This window comes from Macaca nemestrina, chromosome 6 (assembly GCF_043159975.1).
Source record: "Macaca nemestrina isolate mMacNem1 chromosome 6, mMacNem.hap1, whole genome shotgun sequence".
Classification (NCBI taxonomy): Eukaryota; Metazoa; Chordata; class Mammalia; order Primates; family Cercopithecidae; genus Macaca; species Macaca nemestrina.
The window spans coordinates 114,499,588-114,512,589 of record NC_092130.1 but is presented as its reverse complement, the minus strand read 5'-3'; the positions used below and the strand labels follow the sequence as shown (position 1 = coordinate 114,512,589).

Sequence of the window (13,002 nt, the reverse complement as noted above, 5' to 3'; positions counted from 1 at the left end):
TGCACTGTAATTCTTCTCTCCAGTACCATGTGACTGGGGAAAACTGCTGTTTTTCAAATGTCTTCTGCTTCATTTCTTAGTCTATGGTCTCGCATAGCTTGGTTAGTGAATACCTCAATGACAAAACCAGTGCAAGATGTCAGGCTGATTTCTCTGCATCTCTCTTCTTTCTGTGATCTTGATCCTTTAATTTCTGGCTGTCTTGGCAGCCCACATTCCAATTTCTGTCTCTCTAGCTGTATGAAATGGACTAAAGTCCCACTCATTTATCTGCCTCTTAGAAGCTATCCAATGTGTGTCTTCTCAGTCTCTTGCCCTACATTAATGACAAATGTCCAAAGAGAAAAACAGTGTGTGGAAAGTTGAATGCATTTCTGTAAGTGTTCTCTCTAGGATCTAATTCTCAATTCCTAGATTTCTTGGCAGCTTTCTAAAACCCTCAACTAGATGTTTGTTTATGCTTTATCTAGCTTTTCTCAATGGAGGTGCTGGTTTGGCTACAAGATACTCCATTATAGTCAGAAGTGAAAACTCATGACATTCATTTAATTATTAAAATACATTCTCATTTTCAATGACATGTATTTTAATAAATACACTTTGCTATGAAAATAAATCTGAAATAATAGGATTATTCTAATGTAGTAAGGTCAAAAAATCACATCTATTTAGTTTGAATTACTAGAATGGTATTAAATTGGAATTTATATACACAACACTGTTTTGTTTTGCTGACTAGAATCACAATACACTTCATGATTTTATTACTTATTAATATGTAGCCAGTTACATACATTGTTAGTCATCCTTAAAGCATTTACTCAGCAGTTACTGTACATAGCACTGAATTTAGTAATGTATAAGACATAGTACTTTCTTTGGGGAAGTAACAATATAGAACAACAAATAAGACAAACAAGTATGAAAATGATATTATAAAGTAGTATGAGAGTGTGTTGAAATAAGAATACAGAAAACAGTGCTATAAAGTAAAATAATGGTTAATATGTACTCTGGAAGCTGAAATCACTAAACTGCATGATAGCACTAAAAGGGACCTTAGACACCATCTAGTCTGACACTTTAATTTTATAGCTGAAGAGACATTTGCTAACAAATTAAATGACTTATCTAAAGCAACAAATCTCATAAGTGGCAGAATGGAACTAGAACTCTGGCATCTGCAGTCTTGGCTCAATGTAATTGTAAAAAAAGGATGTGACCTTAAGAGAAGGGAAAAGTTGCAAGGGAAAGGGATGTGAGGCAGGGAATACAACAGATTCAAAGTATGATCAATTCAGTTGCAGCAAAGCATTTGTGTTGAAAACTGGTAGAATGTAGGATTGAAGGAAAAAGGGCTGATGTTATGGAGAAATTAGAATGCTAGGCTGAGTTTAGATAATGGGAATCCCTAGAGGGTTTGGACAGTGACATGATGAAACTGCTTTATAATAAGATTAACTCTGGGGTAGAACTTAGTGTAGAAAATGTAGAAGGAAGGTAAGGCAGTGATTTTAGTAGTCTGGATGTGCAGTAAAGGCAAGGGAAATAGAAAAGAGAGAAGAGAGAGTTCGAAGAAAGAATTGCTAAGATTTTATGACTAAATTTAATGAGATGTGATCATGTTCAGTTTGGAACATGTTAAGTTTGAAGGAGTGACACTACATTTAAGTATAGAGGTACTGTAAAAAAGTAGAGAAATATCAGAGTAGAGCTCAGAGAAAAGATTAGTACTCAGAATGTAAATCTGACCAAATATCACACAAACTATTATCCACTGCCTGCCTTTACTAAGTAACAGTATTAACAGCTTTTTCCTTCAAGTTTTTAGATCAATCAAAGATAAATCCAATTTTCTACTTTAGATTACTAGATCATTCTAGTTTTCACAAAGGGATAATAATATTAGCTAATAGTTTTTGAGCATTTACTATATGGTATGTTCTGTACTAGGTACTTCACATATATTGGCTCATTTAATCCTCACAACCATACTATAATCATTATTCCCATTTACAGATGAGAAAGACACACAGAGGTTTGGACATCTGCACAATGTCATACAGCTGGTCAGTAGCACAGCCAGGATATGAACTCAAGCAGTCTAGCTCTTCTTAACCACTGTACTGCTTTCACATTTAACATATATGACATCTCAGCAAATAACATACTAAAATGGTTTAGGATTAAATTCTCCTTCATCCTACAAAGCAATCTGCAAATGTTTTAATGTACTTACTTGTAATGTATTTGTATCCCATACTTTCAGAGTTTTATCAAATGAGCTTGATGTGAACATGCCAGTGTCATGAGGATACCACTGTACCGTCTCCACACTGTATCTGTGAACATCAGGATGATCTCTACAAAACAGCAATCAAAATTTACAGATAACTGACTTATGTGAGTTTCAAAACTGGTACTATATTAAGAACAAGCAGTAGTCTCAGGTAGGATGATAGGAATGGTCAAACTGAGATCACATGCCCGTGTCCTGGCTGTGTAGAAGGCGAGAATCAATGTCCAGGCATCTCTAATTTTAGGCTCCCAAGTGTGACGTAGAGGCATGCCTCCTACTAAGGGTCATAATATGAGAGATTCTGTTTCTGTACTATATATAGCCTGGAGGGATCAACCAACTACAATGGACTTCTTTCATCTTGGAAGAGTGATTTGGTCTTACTGGAAGAGACAGCTGTTTTGGTTTTGGATTTGCTTTCCCAAAGTCTCTTTTCTAAAGCACTACTATTCTTAGAATTACTGAATGCCTCACACACCTCCATGGTATTCCATACAATATTGCTTCTTATCAAGGAATTTACTCTATGACAAAAGAATGCAACTGGTGAAGGCCCATGAGATTCACATCTTATGTAACCCACCAGCCACAATAACATAACATGTTAAAGATTCAGTTATGACGTCAGCTACAATACACCACCTTGTGAGGGTGGTATGCTGCCCTGAAGGATGTAGTATATGCTCTGAACCAGTGACCAACATAGTGTGTTACCTAACTGAATCCTGATTCAAACAAACTGGCTGTTAAGAGAGATTTATGAGACAAAGAGGGAAATTTGAACACAGACTGGATTTTTAATATAGATAATTTTTGTGTACTTAAGATAATGGTACTGTAGTTATGCTCATAAAGTCTTTTTCTTTTACAGATATAAATAATTAAGAATGAAATGATACATTGTTCAAGATTTGCTTCAACATAGTTATGAGGGTGGATGGGTGGGAGGTAGAGACAAAACAAGATTGGTTATGATGGTTGGTGAAGCTGGGTGATTGATATACAGGTCATTATACAACTCTCCAATCTTGTATATGTTTGAAATTTCCCATAGAGCACAAAAGTTAAAAGACGACTTCTGTAACCCTATGCAGATACAATCATGATGCTTTTGGATTCCTTAAGATGAAGGTTTGGACCTTAAACAGTTGTGGTGCTATCTGAAGGAATGAGAACATGAAGAAGGAAAGTCTTAAGTACCAGATCTGGCATTAAAACAGCTGCAAAATTACAAGAACTATAGTGCCTATTCATATTTCCTTTTTTTCTCTGTAAATATTTATATATTTTAGCGAATTTTCCCTTTCTTTCCTCTCTTAATTATTTTTATAGGTTAACTATATAATTGAGTCCACAAATTGTGTAATACTGATATAGGATAAATTAAACTCATGGAAAAATGAACATGACCCTGAAACGGAGCCAGGTGTGGTAACTAAAATAACTTAGGATCATCACCCTTTGGGGAAGAGGATGATCACCTTTTTGGCTGTATAGTGAAGACTTGCATTAGGTTAGGCTGGAACGTTCTTTTAAAAAATGGTAAGTATGGGAAGAAAGGTGTATATGCATGTTGGACAGCCAAATGGGTGGACTGTAGGGGACATGTGCCTTTTATTCTTCACTGATGAGCATTCAAACTCCTATTTGGGGGGAATCCCCTTTGTTTTACTGAAAATAAGAGCTCTATCTCTTGTTACAGAAAGCAAGTGACTCTAGACATTCTCTTTTCCTGGGAGAGTTAGCCATTATTCAAAGCTGAGGAGTTGAGAGTATATGTTGGTGACATATAGCAAAACCCAAACTAATGTTCCCGTGGTGTGACCCTGACTGTGTTCTCTATCCTGACTTCTCTTGTTTTCTGCTCATTTTCTAAGTCTGATTCTCCCATCTTCCTGACAGTTATGTAAGATAATAAATATTCTTCCAATAAATTTCTGCTTAAGATAAGCAGACTGATTTCCTTTTGCTCCTAAGAATATTGACTTCTACAGAGATTTTTCCAGTGACACTACTTTTAAATAAAACAAATTTTTAATGTAGTGATAACAAATAAAAGCTCACTTATATTTTAAGTTTAAATTTTAAAATACGATAAAATATCTTATTATGTTACTATATATGTTCTGTTATTCTCATTTATATTTAATAAGAATTTTGGTAGAGGAATCTTTTTAGTGCTCAAGGACAAACACATTAAGTATACTAACAGTAAGTATCAGAAAATAGTCTAAGTCACATTAACTTAATAATAGTCTTTATTGAAATTATTTTTAAATTAGATTGTGAACTCTTCAGATATACAAAATGCTATTATAACTCATTTTGTAAAGATGCATACTATACATCCATTTTCAAATTCAAAGTCACACTTTTAAATATAGAGTCTGAATCCAAGAAATAAATTATTGTAAAACAGGATTGACAAATAAGGCATTTACCAAAAAATGTCACATACCAAAAAAAAAAGCAAATCACAGTCCCTCATGGAATATTATATAGCACATGGAATAGATGAAAATACTATTTTGCTATGTAACAAAATAAATTCAGTGTTAAAATGTTAGCTAGGATAAAATAAGATAAAAATGAATTTAATTAATTAACATGACTTTTTTTGTTATTGAGGGTGGGAAGAGAGTATAAATGGCCTAAGTCTCTAAGTTCTAGAGTATTTGAGGCATATCTTGTTTTGTACTAAGTTTTCCTGTAAGTACATTGCTTTTCACTTACACAGTGCTTTTAGTTTTCAACATGCTTTTAAAAAGATAACATTTCATTTAATTCTCATAGAAATGTGTAAGAACCACAGGGCATGTATACTGATTTCTAAAACAAAATAATCTGAAGCTGAGATTAACTGATTTTCCCAAATTTGTATTTCTAATATGAAGCACCAGAGCCAACAAACAATAGCAAATCTCTTCATAAATATTCCATAGCATATATTCTAATGCATTGGGAAGAGCTGTAACAGATTGTTGATGTTAATGTTTACAAAGTTTGCCCTCTTGAAAGCATTTTCTCAGCGCCCATTCTCCCTGTTAATTCAAAGGTCTGCTCATTATCAGATTGGATATAAGTGACGAGAAAGGATTAAATGACCACAATGGAAAAATTACAATGCCACAAAACATTTTATTAGAGACTTAAAAAGAATTACCACAAGATTGGTAAGCCAGTAGAGAACAGTCAGAGAAGACAAGTATTATACATGTATGTTTTTAAGTTAGGCATCTTTGAGTAAGTAGAGAGACAAGAGAGGGTAAGTGGGTATATGTGTATGTGTATTTGGTGATGGAATACCAATATGTTTAGTATATCTAAACTTTTTTCTTCCATTAGTATCAGTTGAAAATCTAATTTGTGTTTATAATTAGCTGAAGGACTATAAATGAATCTTATACTAAGTGGTACTAAAAACTCTAATTAGTTACTGAGATGTAAATTGACACCAAAATTGCTTTGGGGAAGACACTTGTTAAAAAAACTATACCTCAATGTCAGTTACTATTTTCAACAAAGTGTCAAGGAACAGCCATGCAAATATGTCATCTGAACCATTCACTTGACTGCAATTTTCATGTTTTGCATTCGATGTAAAAAATACTCAACTATTTACAAATTCATAAATTTTTACATTTTTAATACATACCTGCCAATGGAACACACTGCTTTACATGTATAATAAGACTGTCTGCTGGAGTTCTCAAGGTCATAAAGTACAATCACACCATCTGAACCACCTGATAACATGCTGATAATAAAAAAGTTCACATTAGTTTATCATTTTATGTAGTCCATTTATTTATGACTGCAAATTTCCAAAAACTGATTTGCAAACACCCAAATATATTAAGGATACATTAATTTGTAATAAGTTAATCCTCAATAACACAGACTTAATAAACTAGAATTTCTTAATATTTAATAGATGAATATAAAAAAATTCATTCTGTGATCATTTCAAGTTTACTTCCGTAATTTCAAAAAGAAAAGGTGACAGAAACAAGATGGCAAAAGAGATTTCTTAAGAAAGTAAAATATTACAAAGTTATTTTAAATGTCCTAATTACAGCTATGCTAAATGAAAAAGGAAGTAGGCAAACCAACTATTACTGACACTTGCTATTTGGCCCTGGGCAAGTTATACCACCTGTCCAAGACTCAACATTTGTAAAGGAGGGGGACATTTTTATCTGAATCACAATGTCGATAATAAAAGTTAAGTGCAAAATTCTTTTTACAGTATCTGGCAAAAAATAGGGGCTCAATAAATGTTAGATTCCTTCCTTCTCTTATGAATGCATTCACTCAATTCATTCAACTTTAAGTTCCTACAATGTTAGACACTCTGCTAAAACAACTGTGAACAAGGCAGGCATGATTCCTGTCTTTGCAGAGTTTACAGTCCAATAGGGAAAACGGGTAGTAGGCATAATCACACAAATTATTAGTTACGATTGGGATCACTGTGACAATAACTTATCTTTATTCTAGTTTGGAAATTCAGGAACAGTTTCCCTGATTGTAATATTTAAGCTGGTATGTGAAGGAGGATTCAAAGTTAGCCAGACAGATGTGAAAGTAACAATCCAAGCCCATTCTAGGAACCAAAAGAAGGGATGTGTTGCTGGAGCAGTGTGGAAGGGAAAGAGTGGTGAGAGATGAGAAGGAGGAGCCAAACCACTGGAAGTCTTACTTTTGAGAGTAAAAGAGGCCGCTAAAAAATTAGCAATCTCTTTTTTTGGAAACAATTATTGACTGACTCTCAAGCTGGTCTATTATATTGGTAGAATATACAAAATTATTCTATTCAAAAACTTTGCAAAAATATTTCTAAAAAGTAAAAGTAGCAAGCATATATATTAAAGCTATATACACTGATTGAACTTAATAATTTGTAAACATCATTCTTGGTACTTCATATGCCATACATATGGTTAATCAGTTTCTTAACCATATTTGTCTCTAAGACTGTTACTGTGTTTTTTTAAATGTGATTTTTCAATATGATCTTATTAGTTTCTCTTTTTGCATAAAATTGTCTAAAATCATCTTTAAATCTGGAGTTGTTTTCACCTTTAACTGACTTCCCTAAAAGCTATAATATGTTTAATTTAGGAAATAGAAACAGATGATGAAGTATATATGGTAAGTTCAGAGAAAATTCTACAAAATGGAGGATATTCTTGAAATGTGCAAATATTTCAGATTCTTTTCACTGTTTCCTTTTACCTTAATTCAAAGTACGTTTCTTTAGTACTTCTTTTTTTACAAGATAAAATTCTCCTTCAACAAATTCTCTATTTTATGTCTTTTTTGGATGCTACACCAAATTTAAATATTATAAAATCTTAGACATTGTGAATGTTATTCAATTACAAAATATACATTTATCCCAATTACAAATATACATTTATCCCAATTAAAAATAGGGGCACCATCAAAAATTCTTCACAGAGGTCCAAACAATGCAATCTCTCTAGATCATCGCTCCTTACTTTTCACCTCAAAGTAACTCATTATCATGATTTTTATCGTAATCACTGTCTTTCTCTTCTGTACAGTTCATAGTTCATCACCCTAGAGTGTACACATGAATATTAGCTTTGCTTTTAAAAAAAATTTTAATGTCTTTTAACTTTAAGCTATAGGTCTCCTCTACCTTTCTTTCTCCCTCCCTCCTGTACTTTTTCCCTCTCTTGTAATTTATTTGTTGCAAAAACTAGATCACGTGTCCTGCAATGTCCAGCCTGGACTTTGGTGACTGCATTCATGTGCTATAATTTAAAATAATTTCTATTTGCCATTGCTCTTGTGATGTGATATTAGCAGACAAACCAATATCTAGATCCATCAATTTATACATCTATATAAAGTGTTGCTATCTGCTAATATTATTGCTCACCATCAATCCTTACGTTGCTGTCTCTCTCATCATTCTAGTTGAATGATTTCATTCTCTGGTTGATTCCTAAAGAATGGCTAATGAGAACAACAGTCTCTGAATTCTTGTGTTTTTGACAATTTATCTGTCCTTTTTGTACTTGAAATCAGTTTGGCTAGATATAAAATCCTTGACTCACATTTTATTTCCTTGAGCGTCTTGGGTAAGAAGCTTCATTTCTTTGGCCAGAAAGCCCAAAGTTAAAGTCTAGTGACAATATAATTTTTTCCCCCTTATATAAAGCTCCAGATCTTATTTATCCTAGAAAAGCTTTCTTGAATTATTGTTTTAATATTTATTCTGCTCTTTTGCCTTGGTTTTCTTCTTTGGGAACTTCTATTATGTTATGCTGGATCTTCTTTGCCTATATTCTATATATACACCTCTTGAATTATTTTCCTCTCTTCATTTCTTTTTGGTTTTCAAAATTTTCCTCCTTTCTAGTTTCTATTTCTAAGGCATTACCTCTTCCATTTATTTGTGTTCCTTATGCTTTTAGTCAGTCTTCATTTCTCAAATATTTTTATTTCTAATTTTTTGAGTTTGAGCATCTCATTTCTGAGGTTTTCTAATTCCAACTTAACATTATTCTCTCATTTATTATACGTTTATAAAACAACTTTTACCTAGTTTTGAAGTATTAGGCTAGAGTTCTCATCTGTTTTATAGACACTTCTTTCTGGTGTGACTTCACTCTCCGTAACAGCATTAGTCCACTTCTTATCCTCTTTGTTTTTATAATAATTTTGTAGGAACTTTGACCTTAATCCTATTCTTTTGCTCATTTTTATGTAAAATTAATTTTCTTAACCTTTTAGAATGGAGGCTTGACTTAAGAGTAATGTTTAAATTTTATATATTAAAACATCCTCTTCCCTTAAAATTTTTTTGATGAGTAAGATTTCAAAATATGGCAGCTTGCTTTCAGAGATTTCCTGGTTCTGTTCACCTCCCCAATTTTATCGGGGACATCTTTTTCCTTTGTTTCTATTGTCTCTGTACTGCTCAATTTGGATTTTATTTCCAGCAGTTTTTCCTCAGTATGTAGTTCTGTACTGGAGGGGCACTTTGACTGGTTAGCTCTTTGGAGAGATATTAAGAGTCCAGACTGCTATAGCTCCTTCTGGTCTTACCATGGACCATTAAAACATACCTAGAGAATATGCCATCCTCTCCCAGTTTGAGCTGCTATAGTCAAATTTGTTTGCTAAGCTTGTGGTTATTTTGGACTTACCCAGGTATATCAGATGCCTTATTGCTTTTTACTGCCTCCTGTGGCAAAAATGCTGGTAGTGCACAGATCTTGTAGTTGTCAGTGGTTTGTTCCCACTTATTCACAGTTTGGGGTTTGTGGGGATACTTCATGACCTAGTTTGGTTGTAAGTGTTAATCTTGTTTTTTCTACTTATCATTTTTAGCCTCTGTATGTGTTTCAATGGAGAACTAGAGGAACATTAAAAACTGCATTGACATTGTCATCTTTCTTTTTTTCTTTCTTTTTTTTTTTTTTTGAGAAGTCTCACTCTGTAGCCCAGACTGGAATACAGTGGCATGATCTCGGCTCACTGCAACCTCCGCCTCCTGGGTTCAAGTGATTCTCCTGCCTCAGCCTCCAGAGTAGCTGGGATTACAGGTGCGCGCCACTGCACCTGGCTAATTTTTTGTATTTTTAGTAGAGATGGGGTTTCACCACGTTGGCCAGACTGGTCTTGAACTCCTGACCTCAGGTAATCCACCTGTCTCAGCCTCCCAAAGTGCTAGGATTACAGGTGTGAGCCACTGTGCCCGGCCTGTCATCTTTCAAGAACAGCACCCAAACTACAGTTTTTGGCACTACATTCACTGAATATTTTGATTGAAAGATTTTCACCTGATTTTAAACACAATACAATTAGAAGTAGAGCAGTGCTATTTAACTCTCCAAGATAAGGAGCTTGTGCCAGAAACAAACACGTCTTTCTTCATTGAGAAAGTCTTGTTACAAACATATCTTAACTTCTTTAAATGGTGTGTGTAATGATGTAGTAGATTTATGTTTTAGCCCAAGATCCTTATCTTGTGACCCAGTCACAAATAGTTCATGAACTAGTAGTATGTACCGATTATAGACTTGTTTTTAAGATAAATTCAATACCAATTTATAAAACAATAAGGTTAATTTAAAAGTAGTTATTTGAAGGCTCAAAAATCCAGTTGAAGGGCAGTAAAGAAAGACTGCTAATAATGCCCTACTTAGTTATTTTTAAAAATATTCCACATTAGCTTTATTACAAAAATTTTGTAGTTCAGTTACTCTAATTGTGTACATAGAGAAATATTTGTAAATTTTAACAACTACAACTTTTATTTAGATTGATAAAGTGTTTGGACACAGTTGTGAGTTACATGTATACCTCAACCAATTCCCAAGACACTTCCGCTTCATACTTAATCTTCACAAAACATTGCTTTTCTTGACATACAGATGTATTATCAATATAAAACAAAATTATGTTAAAAGTTGAACTTTTAATCTTAACTGACATGGTATTAGCAATAATGTCAGATGTTTCGACTTTGTTAAAATGGCTTCCAAAAGTTTTTCTCTGATTCCATTAACTTTCTATTTGAAGTATCTGATGGCATTAACTATGAAGTATCTGACATTATTTAACTATGAGATACTTTTTGCTGACAGAGTATGAAGAGATATGGTTTCATGTTTTTATATGGACAAGAAAACTTAGTATTAAAGATGAATGAAATTAACTTAGAAGAACTTAAAATTATAAAAGAAAATTCAAGCTTCACAGAGTGATATGCAAATGCACCCTCTGCAATTGCACCTGTTAAACTGTAATTTTCAGATAGTTTTTGTAAAATAACACCTAACTTTGAAATAAATGCTTCTCTACCAGATTTGTGTATTCTCTCTGGTTTCCATTCTGATTTTCAGTGACATCTTTACAGCTCTCATGGTGGATGGTAAATATTAACAGGTATTTTGAACAAGTTATACATACATCGTTTTTTTAGTTTTCCACAGAATGTACACTTTCCTTTTTGTATCTCTTGTCGCTATCAAAAGGGGTTAATGCAAAATATAAGTATTAGCAAACAATGAAATAGTTGTAGACTTCTACCATGCAATAAAGGGGAAAACCACTGTAGCAAGAGTCTTCAGACTTTTCTCTATGTGCTGTACCAAAAGATGCCTCATCTGCATTTCTCAAATATATTTCATGCACATATAATCTATAACTTCCCACATTTCTCACCAACTCTGCCAACTGGTAGTCCACTGGCTTCTCATACTTCACAGGCCACACAACTGATTACTACACCAAGTGGCTGGCTGGAGTAACAGTATTGAATACTTTCCTGACCAGCACCCAAACCCAAAAGTCAGCTATCTCTTGCTGCTCATGTATGCATGTTTCATAAGTGAGTGCCCCCCAGCTGTCCTTGAATAGAAGGTGTTATACTGAGCCTGGAAAAGGTCAGGAAAAAGAAAAGAATGATTACTCATCATCTTTTAGATTTAACCACATCCTAAAGTAAGATGTTTCTCAGATACTACTAGATGAGACCATGGTGGAAGCTGGAAGTAAAAAGTGGAAGTTTATCAAATCTGTTCTGACTTGACTTAATGTACATAATAACATTTCGGTATAAAATAAAAATTCTGGGGCAAATGCTAAATATATCATAACACGACAAACTGTTTCCTTTAGTTAATGCTATATGTGGCCTAATTATAGGCACATGAAATACACCATAACACAAACTGTTTCCTTTATTTAATGTTCTATGTGGCCTAATTATAGGCCACATGGAAGGTTTTGCACTGTCTCATAAGAGTAACGTGGTGTTATGATGAATTGTAAGTAGGAGAATATGTTCAGAATTGCATTTTTCAAAGCATTTTGGCTGCTGTGTAGAGACTGGGCTGAAAGCAGTAAAAGTATATGTAATACTGCTTTTGATTAATAGTGGCAGCAGTGGTGTCAACCATTTATGATGTGCCAGGTCTTATGCTAATCATGTTGTGCATATTATCTCAATTAATCCTCAAAACAAACTTGTTAGGTAGGTACTGTTGTTCCCATTGCATAGCTAAGGCAACTGAGAATTAGAAAGGTTAGGTAAATTGTTCAAGGTCACAAAGCTGGTAAGTGGTAAAGCCAGGAAGAACTCAAATATAATTCTTATTTGTTTCTAACCTAATTCTTCAAAATAGTCTTCCACTTTTTGTATTTATTTTCCCATTAGACTATTTTGAGAGTAGCAACTATGTTTTAAAATAACACCTAAAGACACACTCTAGCACTTAAAAGTCCTCTGCATCCAAAAGAAGTTCAATGTTTGTTAATTTAACAATAAGTACCTATTTATATTAAAGTAGCTTGGAAATGTTTATTTCACAACATTTGGTAGGTTTGATGTTTTGTATTTATTTGAAAATAATAATGCCAGATTAAAAAAATGCTACAATTTGGGATTTTCATTAATTTTAATGAAACTTCTACATCATTAATCTAAAAAAGGAGGTTTTAACTGCATTTCACTTAGAAAGAAAAATGATTATACAAGTATAATAAACTTACTATCTCCCTTCAACAGGTTCAATGTCAAGGGTGTTAATTCCACCGCCGTGGATTCTTTCAACATCTCTGTCTTTATTTAATTCCAGTCCCAAAACTCTTTAAATTAAAAGGGGGAGAAAGAAATTAACAAGTAATTTAACATTTAAAAATTTCTTATTTAACTAAGA

General features: G+C 33.4%; 1 protein-coding gene across 3 annotated transcripts in view; it reads right to left on the bottom strand.

Annotated features, from left to right (window-relative positions):
• The window catches only part of LOC105499439 (ERCC excision repair 8, CSA ubiquitin ligase complex subunit), an 86,293-nt gene that overhangs the window by 49,418 nt on the left and 23,873 nt on the right, over nucleotides 1-13,002 (bottom strand). For 2 of the 3 annotated variants that reach the window (XM_011772000.2, XM_011772002.2), the window contains exons 2-4: nucleotides 12,836-12,931; nucleotides 5,955-6,056; nucleotides 2,240-2,363 (exon numbers count right to left, since the gene is read on the bottom strand). In XM_011772000.2, coding sequence (XP_011770302.2) covers nucleotides 2,240-2,363; nucleotides 5,955-6,056; nucleotides 12,836-12,931 — 322 coding nt within the window. The remainder of the gene's footprint in view (nucleotides 1-2,239; nucleotides 2,364-5,954; nucleotides 6,057-12,835; nucleotides 12,932-13,002) is intronic. The other variant, XM_011772001.2, reaches the window with a different exon arrangement.